Genomic DNA, 9,205 nt, shown 5'->3' with positions numbered 1-9,205 from the left:
CATGAATACAACCGATGTCGACAGAAGTGAAACGACTAACGTCGGAGGATTTTAAATTAGCCAAATGGGTGCTAATTAGACAAGTGCAGACAGAAGGACTCAACGAGGAAGAAAAGGAAAAATGGAATTTGTACTGCAATGACAGAAAGCTGTGGAGATCACGAGTAGATTGGAAAATTCGAAGGTAGTTCGAGGAAAGCAAACATCCAATCTACTTACCGAGGCATAATGCGGTTACCGAACTTTTGATACGACAACAACATGAAAAGCTATGTCATGCTGGAGTAGTGCATGTTCTTTCGGAAATGAGGCGCAAATTTTGGATACCGAAAGGACGAATGGAGGTAAGACGTGTTATAACAGGCTGCACGGGCTGCAAACGTTGGACAGCTAAGCCATTTAAACTACCAGCTATGCTGAATCTTCCTGAATCACGAGTTTTACGTTCAAGGACTTTTGCTTGATTGGATTATTTTGACTCGATCTCCATCAAAACCGAAGTTGGAGTAACCAAAAGATGGGTTGCCCTATTCACGTGTTTCACAACAAGAGCAGTTCATCTTGAGATTGTAAAAAATTTGTCAGCTGAAAGTTTTCTACACGTGTTAAGGACTTTTGCAAAAATCGGATTGGATTATTTTCACGTGTTTCACAACAAGAGCCATGAAGGAGAAGGAACACATCAGAATAGATAAATTCCTGGCAGATTCATCTTTCGACGTAGCTATCCGGAACGAGTTTTGAGCGACAATGCAAGCCAATTCCAAGTAGTTTTCAAAGCCATGAAGGAGCAGGAACACATCAGAACAGATAAATTCCCAGCAGAAAAGGGAATGGTTTGGGAAAATATAACACCGAGTGATCCTTGGAGTGGTGGACTCTATGAATGACTGGTAGGACTGACCAAGAAGATTATGAGAAGAGCTATTGGAAGTAAACTGTTATGGGAAAGAGAACTTATGACGTTGATTGTGGAGATCGAAGGTGTACTGAATGCCTGGCCGTTGATTTATGCTAACTCCGATGACTGTTATATAATACGCCCAATTGATTTTATACATCCTAGTGTCTCTTTAATTATCCCAACAGTTGATGACGAACAGGACGAATTCAAACCAGGAAACTTTGATACAAGGGAACGAATAATTAAATACTGGTTGGGAACGTTTAAAGTGCTCGATATATTTTGGGAAACGTGGGAAAGGGACTACTTAACGAGCTTTAGGGAAAGAAATCAAAAGGAACATGTAAATTCTAAAGGCGCAGAAGATCATAAACTAAGAGAGGACGAAATTGTATTAGTAGATGAACCAGAAACGCCTCGAGGCTTGTGGAAGTCGGCAAGGATAAAAGAACTCAGAAAAGGTAGAGATGGAGTGACAAGAAGCACATTGGTAGAGATGCCTACGGGAAACTTCTCGGTAGACCAGTAAATGCATTATATCTCTTGGAAATAACTACTGAAGAAAGTTCGAAAATTCAACCGAAAGCTTCTGAGAAAGCAATGGAAAAACCAGATCGACAAGGAGGACTTATAGCGTCAAGAACTAGGAATGCTACTTAACAAAATTCAAACACCAAAATTTCGAATTTAAACCGAAAATCAGAAAAAATATACACCAGTATTATAACTCCTAAAGGCAATACTCTTCTTCAGTCAGGAATATCGGAAAAACTCCGAAAGTTATAACGCGAAATTGCAGCAATAAAAAGAAGAAGGTCCTGAGCGTCAAATCATTTTCGAAAGACGTGTTCCAACAGATCAGTTGGGAAGACGATAACGGACGTCATTTGGTCTTTGGTCCCCTTTTTGTTCACATTGATATTATAATTGTTGAATTCGTTCCTGTATTACCGAGTTTTGAGTAATAAAGGTTTAATTACCCAAGTTTGAGATTGAGAAATTCGCGACATTCGTAGTTCTGTCTATACACGAATGAAATCTTGCAATATCTTGAAATCTAATCCAATTAAAATTTGTCTGACTTCATATAAACTTGCACGTAAGCCTTAGTTTGATCGAATACGGAAGTAAGTTCCAAATAAAAATAAAAAACTGTGATGATACGAAAGCAAATTAAGTTTTAATCTTGTTTTCAACTGTTATTAAATTGATTTATTCAACAAACAGAAGACTGATCTTTCCTTGGTGAAAAACTATTATTCTTACAAAATTGTTTTTAAAATAATTTATTCAATGGCATAATGATTACCTTAACTTCCACAAGGCCCAGCTGTTCGTCACCAATCATTTCTATTCCTTCGATAACAATCCCATTCGAAATCAATGTTGTGTTCGACTCCCAGTAAAAATGTAGATTTGTGCCAACTAATTCAGCTGGATCATTGACATCAAATTCATAAGTCAGTGATTCTAACTCGGTCATAATTAATTCCGTACATTTCGAAGATGGCTTAGCACTACAATACACTTTACTTTACTAACATATTTCTTCTTATGATTATTCCCACATATGGTAAAGCTTCTGAACTACAAACATGATTTTTAGTCTACCTAAAGAAGATCACTATGTTATTTTAATCCATCAACAGATATACTGTCAATTTTTCGATCTGTCTGCTCTTAACCGACCAAAATGTCTCCCTGTTTTCATAGTTCGGTACAATCATCATTAGATGATTGTAGCGAACTATGCTCTTGGTTTCGATAAGTTGACCAGCTAGAGTTTTGTCAGAATTAGTTTACTCATTTCGAGATTTTAGTTTTTTATTAAATAGGAAGTGACAAGGATGAATTTTCACCATTTCAGCACTTTTTTCCAGCAACTTATTGAAATTTAATTAAATTCACCATAGTGCTAATGCTATTGGCTTTTTTTCTAGTCTAGCAGCAACAGCAGTAAAAGCATAAACGGCTCTGATTACAGATTCAATAGTTGACGTCTGCTTGTAATTAAGTGCCAGCGTTTGAACATCAATTTTAGAGCATTCATTATCATTATTTCCATTCGATATAGTACAGTTGCACATCTACAAATCCAAAAATCAATTTTAGTTTTGAAAAAGTTTGGTAAGTTTTCAGCGATCCAAAAAAGAATCTGTAAAGTCTTCAAAAGCGAACGTTTCACTATAAACAGAAAAAAAGAAAAAAGAATTCCACAAAATCTACAAAAGAAAGAAGTGCATCCGTGTGATTTATAAGCCGCCAAAATGTACAGAATTGGTTGATCAAGATTACCTGCTGCATAAACGAACTGAGTAATGAATAAGATTGATAGTTGTTTTTTAACAGTCGCAAAAAGTAATTCTTGAATTGGGGTAAATCACGCTGTTGTTGACGCAAGTATATTATCTAGAATAAGGCCGATGTTCTGATAACACGGGTGAATCCAAGTTTTTAAAATTTCCAGAATAATATGAAGTTGCTGAGTAAGCACCTGAACATCTGAATCTACCATAAACTCCGATAACTTTCTTTCAGACAGCTGTTCATCCGTATCCATTTCGACTACAACCCATGTTTTATCAATTCCGAAATTATTTCCAGTAACTAATTTTGTAATCTGAAAAGTATTTCAAATTAAAATTCAAGCACACGAAAATTTTTGCTACTTATAGGAAAAAATTTCCCAAATTGTTTCGGCATTCTTATTTTGTTCCAAAATTATGGTTTATTGTGACATTGGAAATGACAAAAGCTAGCTTTTGTTCCATGGGAAAATGCTCACTTAATGGTGAACATTTTATAACTGTTATTGCCTTTGTTATACCAATTTGATTTCATTAGTGCTGTTGTTAGTGTTATTTGCAGTATTTTCCACAATTGCTTGTATTACAGTAACAAGTACATACATCACAACTCCCAAACCTGTGAAATATTCGTCACAACTGGAGTTTTATGTCGCATTCATTCCAGACTCAGAGAAGTTAGTAATCGTCTAATCCTTTGAAGAGAAATTAGATAAAGAGCGAAAATGAAAGGATAATATACGATAAAAAAAGAGATGTGAGACAAACGGAAGGGTTACTATTATGATTATCAGTATCAATTGTAATTTGATTTTGTTAGTGTTGTTGTATTCTCCGCAGTTGCTAGTATTGCAATTAAAAGCACACATATCACAACTCAAAGACCCGTGAAATATACATCACAACTAATATTTCGAGACGAGGTTTTCAATCTATACCTGACAAGACCTTAAACTTATAGTAAGACCTTGAAATTATCCAGCATCCTTAGTGATTTCATTATTTGTAGTTATACTATCATAGATTTCGTAACTTTTTTTGTCCTTGGTAACTGTTTTAAGATAAATGGATAAAATGATGTGAAAAATTAACAACTATAATATCGCCATGTTTCATTACATTTTTCCAATCAGTCTTATCTCACCTTCCTTCACAAGAAAATCATTCACGCCACAAAAGTTAAATTTTCTCAGGGAATCTATCAGAATAAAATTCAAATAAAAATAATTATCAGAAAATATTTCCAAGCGAAAATCACCTCGTTCTTGGACAAAAGTGCAAATATAATTTGGCTGTCTGAATCCCGAATAACCTGCTCAAAATTGGGAGCTTCTGGATCAATCAGTTCGGAAATGAAGATCTTTTTTTGTCGTAATCTGCTTAGAAGGCGGTTTATTCGACTTTCGTCTTCGGCTCTTCTCACGATTGCCACCAAATTGCTATTCAAGTTTTTCATAAACCTTATAAACGCCTAGAATATAATAATACAATGATGAAGTAACAAGTAAAAAGACCTGCAAATCCCATTTTATTTTTCAAAATCTAGCTTGTTTGCATGTATTATTAATGACTAAACTTTTTGCTTGAAATTCCTCTCTACAAAGCAAATGAAAAGCTAACATCAATGAAAACTGTTAGAGTTGGAGCAGTTGTAATAAAATTAGGAATATTCATTTGTGTCAATTCATCAGCTACTGCGTAATTATACGCCAACAGTGGCAACGGCGTAGCTTGGAGGATCGAAGCAACTGCCTTCGCCGATGCGGGATCCTTTGGCAGAAACAATCCTTAAATTTATGCGAATTACTAATTATTCCTTTTGAAACTTGCTATGTGTAGAAATAAAAACAATGCATAAAAACTATCCTTTAATTTAGGGTCATTTCTTGTCATACCAAGAAGTTTGCGGAAATTTTGATTTCCTGTGTTGCATTCATCAGGCTCATAAAAACCAAGTGAATCCAAAAATTTGATTGTTTGCGAAATTGCCTCTTTCGGTTTTGAACATGTATCACCAGCATACAGACCTAAAAGCATCAGCTGAATGAGTGTCTAACTTTTAAAGTACAAACCAGCGTAATAGGATTTCTTCTTCAGCTGATCATATTTTTTAGAAATCGTGAAAAAAATTCCTGATTAGTGAACCAACTGAGTGCTTCCACAGTGAAATAAAAAAGGAATGGTGACATTAACAAACTGGTTTTCAAGTTGTTAGTTTTCACATTCTGATTCCAGTGAGTTAACGCCCATTGTGCTGCAACAATATCCTGAGCTGTTTCCACATGTAATTTCACGCAGTCTTCATCATGCAGTGAAAATGTTGCACCAATCTGATACTACAACATTATCTGTGTTAAATTACAAGTTATCAGAGATCAGTTATGAGCTTTAATCACATTAAAAGTTTGTTCTGAGTTTGATTTTTTGTTCCCCAGAAAAGGTTTATTTTCATGATTTTCGATATCATGGCATTTTCAGATATCTGTTACACATATTTGTCTCCAGACGTTATTCATGAAGAATGAAATGAGAGTGATAAAAACGCACGTTGTTGTCATCGGGCTGTATTCGAAATGGATTATAAATAGAGCATGATGGCGTTGATGTCAAGCAGGTTTCAAATAAAATAATGACTGCTTCAAGCAGTATGCCAATTCTTTTCATTTTACATCCACCACCAAACGAGTTCAGCAATTTTCAGTTTTCATTTTCTACAAAATTTATGGTATGTTTAAAAAAGCTCAACATTGAAATTTTGATCTCTAAAGGTACATTTTTTCAAGAAGATGCACTCATTAACTTATTAAGCAAAAGATATCATCATAATAGATGTGACTTCAATATATTATTTAAACTGTTGAAAAAACTTCCAAAGGGCTTTTTTCAAGTGAAAATTTATTCAGTCAAGAGTGATCATTCTTTTTCATTAACACAGTTACATTAAATACGAAATGAGGTGGCGTAAAATGAATACAGGCGGAAATCATTTGTTGCCGTGTGCAACCGTCTTTCAGAGACCTATTGTGAGAAATGAAATTCTGATAGTAATAATTTCTAATTTATTTAAAAGAAAACAACAGGAAACGTTGTAGGAGAATAATAACCAAAAAGAACGAGGACTATAATAAACAAATTTGACAACTTTTTTAACGAAATCAACATTAATATGAATTGATAAAGTTTTTGCAATTCTTCTGTTCATAATAATAATGGCGATAGAAGTGATATTACAACAACCGAAACAAAAGCTTAACGATATATTTGCATTGCAGCACTGATTAGCAACTCGTAGTTTCGAAATTCTTGAGTGATTTACATAGCCATCTATGAATGAAAGATGAAAGAATTTAAAGCATTAATCTTTCTGGAAAGTGCTATCGCAAAAATTTCATAATATCTTTGAAACGATGTGGTGAACTGTTCTTGTAACGTTTCAACATGGTAAACCACCAAAAAATTAGAACATCATCAGTAACCGTAAAGAAATGAGAACGCCCCTTGATAAAAATTGATTTTCAAATCAAATACTTCCAAAATTGTTTTCAATCCAATGCTTCAAATCACCAGTAAATCTCAACAGACAAATATTACGGGATTGGATCTTAATTTCAATCTTCGGCATTAATTCTAGAAATATTCCTTAATTGTAGAATATTTCTAGAATTTCTGTGACTCATTTGTGCAAAGCTTCAAATTAAATTATAATTAGTCTAAAATTTGAAAAGTTTCCCTAATTCTAGTCATAGGAATTGAATTATTTAGAGGCCGCATTTTTTTTTAAAGTCTACCATGAGTTTAATTAAAACATGAATATGATTAAAGATCTTGGCTACTGCCTTAAAGTAAGAGTCACATTATCTGATTTAGTACAATCACGAATTTTATTTGTTAAATAAAATTTTTCCCTCCAGTCCAAATTTATGGCAGTCATTTTCAGTCATACATCAATAAACGAATGAATACCAACAATATTTTGCTCTAAAATAAATGTTATATCAGAAATTATTTATAGCATCAATTTGTCCTGATTACAATTAAAATATTTGGAAATTTTTTAGCAAATTTCGCCAACATTTTATTACGATTTACTACGATTACCTAACCTAAATTCTAGTAAACTTGGAAAATTATTTTCATATTCCCGAGATGTCCTGGTATGTGAAAAGAAAGAAAATTGAAAGGAATGGGTAAGTAAGCAAAGAAGAAAGGTGAGGAAGTCTTCCATTTTGTTTACAACAAAAATGAAAAAGAATGTAATGGAATGAATAGGCCGTCCATCAGAATTGTACGGTGAGCGACACCGTCTGGATCTGGTTTCGTTCAGTGCAGTGTTGAGGAATTCTGTTTGATAGTAATGTATAGCATGAGGAATCCATTCACTGGTGAACAAAGGATTGTGGCATGATGCAGGAAATAGCCGATTAAGCTGATCTCAAATCAAACTGATCAAGGCTTCTACTTGATCACTTTGATTTGGGAAGTTTTGGAGTCTTTGTTGCATGATCTCTACATTCCATTTTTTTTTCTTTTTTAAATCTACTTTCGGAGCTATAAGAAGTTTTACAAGTTTTTGCATACAAAGGATTTATTGTTAACAATGGAAAATATCAGAAACCAATCTAGATTTAAAGCAATAGGATACTAAAAGGAAAAATTAAAGTTAAACCTGTGATAAAATGAATTTATCATTCTGCTGAACTGATATGCTGATGAAAGTCGAATTTTTCATAAGTTGGTAGAAAATGACTGATTGCATTTCTACTAGTTTATGAGAAGTTCATGATTTCGAATTCGCACCTTAATCGCTTGGAGTTCTAGAACTGTTTCATCTGGAAATATTAGATGAATTCTGGCACACTTCCAAAGATTTAATATGTGGAGAAAAAAAATTGAAATTCGATTCCTGATAAAGTGCTTGAACGAAATGAGAAAGGAATCTAAAAAAAAGTGTTCAGATGCGATGGTATGAATTGTTTCCCTTATGGTCAATCCGTTCCGACTTCTAATTTGAAGACGGTGTAGGAATATCAATGAAAAAGCAGTGCTAAAGCATGGTACAAAAATTTTAAGCAAGTCAAAATTTACATTATCTCTTGTAAGCACGTAAACCTGTGGGATAAGAGATAACAGTTCACTGAATTGTACGTCTTATTGCAAATTCGGACGTAATGGTGAATGTAAAAACGGTCAATAACAATTATAGTGACGTTGTAAAACCTTTGACTTCCGTAACGTTTCTAACATTTTATTCTTTTTCCTCTCTGCTCTTTTAATCACTTCTGAAAAACTAGTTTCCATAGTACTACCATGCTAAATATCTGGACAACTTATCCTTCACTTGAAAATTAAAAAGTAGTTCAATAATCTCAAAGTTAATTACTGATAGTTACGTCGTAACTATACCAACTAATAATTGCCGACTTTATTGAACAGAATGCTCATTAAAAAGAAACTCATTTTAAAATGTTCCCCAAGCTCAATACTGTAATATGCATTAAATTCCAGTACAAATAAAAGCTATTTATTCGTTTTATGATTTTGATAGAATAAGGTGTTAGCAAAATTTTAGGCAAATATGGATCATTATGTTAATTAAACTCTGTAAATGGAATGCTTCGGAATTGATCGGAACAGCGAAAAGAAGTAAACAAATAGAGTGTCCACTAAAAATGCAAAAAACGACATTCATTTTAACTGCAACAGTTGACAAATTTCGAAACTTTAAATATTTGAATAAACTTCTATCTTTTTTGATTACCGGAAATTGAACGATGTGCTGCAACAAAGTAACGAACTTAAACCAGAATTTTCAATATAAGGTAACGAATAAAAAAAATTTCGCTTTGATATATCGGGCTCAAACAGATGCGTGTAGAGAAAAGAAGACTGATGCAACTCATTTATTCATATCAACTAATAACACTTTATTAACCAAACCACAGATTATAGTAATGAGCTGTTCCAATTAGCTTACTATTTATTCATAGCGGAAACC

The 9,205-nt window shown here is 33.6% G+C and overlaps 1 protein-coding gene across 1 annotated transcript; it reads right to left on the bottom strand.

Annotated features, from left to right (window-relative positions):
- Window positions 1–2,180: 2,180 nt before the first annotated feature.
- Window positions 2,181–5,874, bottom strand: LOAG_09518 (hypothetical protein; the record flags this gene model as incomplete). Its single annotated transcript, XM_020447948.1, has 9 exons — window positions 2,181–2,421; window positions 2,813–2,991; window positions 3,200–3,313; window positions 3,399–3,524; window positions 4,469–4,681; window positions 4,831–4,997; window positions 5,106–5,237; window positions 5,408–5,546; window positions 5,758–5,874. 9 exons carry the CDS (start codon window positions 5,872–5,874, stop codon window positions 2,181–2,183), a joined length of 1,428 nt encoding a protein of 475 aa, XP_020301869.1.
- Between the last annotated feature and the right edge of the window lie 3,331 nt (window positions 5,875–9,205).

Source organism: Loa loa (genome assembly GCF_000183805.2).
Source record: "Loa loa unplaced genomic scaffold supercont3.48, whole genome shotgun sequence".
Lineage (NCBI taxonomy): Eukaryota > Metazoa > Nematoda > Chromadorea > Rhabditida > Onchocercidae > Loa > Loa loa.
Note: the sequence above shows the minus strand (reverse complement) of the source record. Positions and strands in the feature narration are given on the sequence as shown.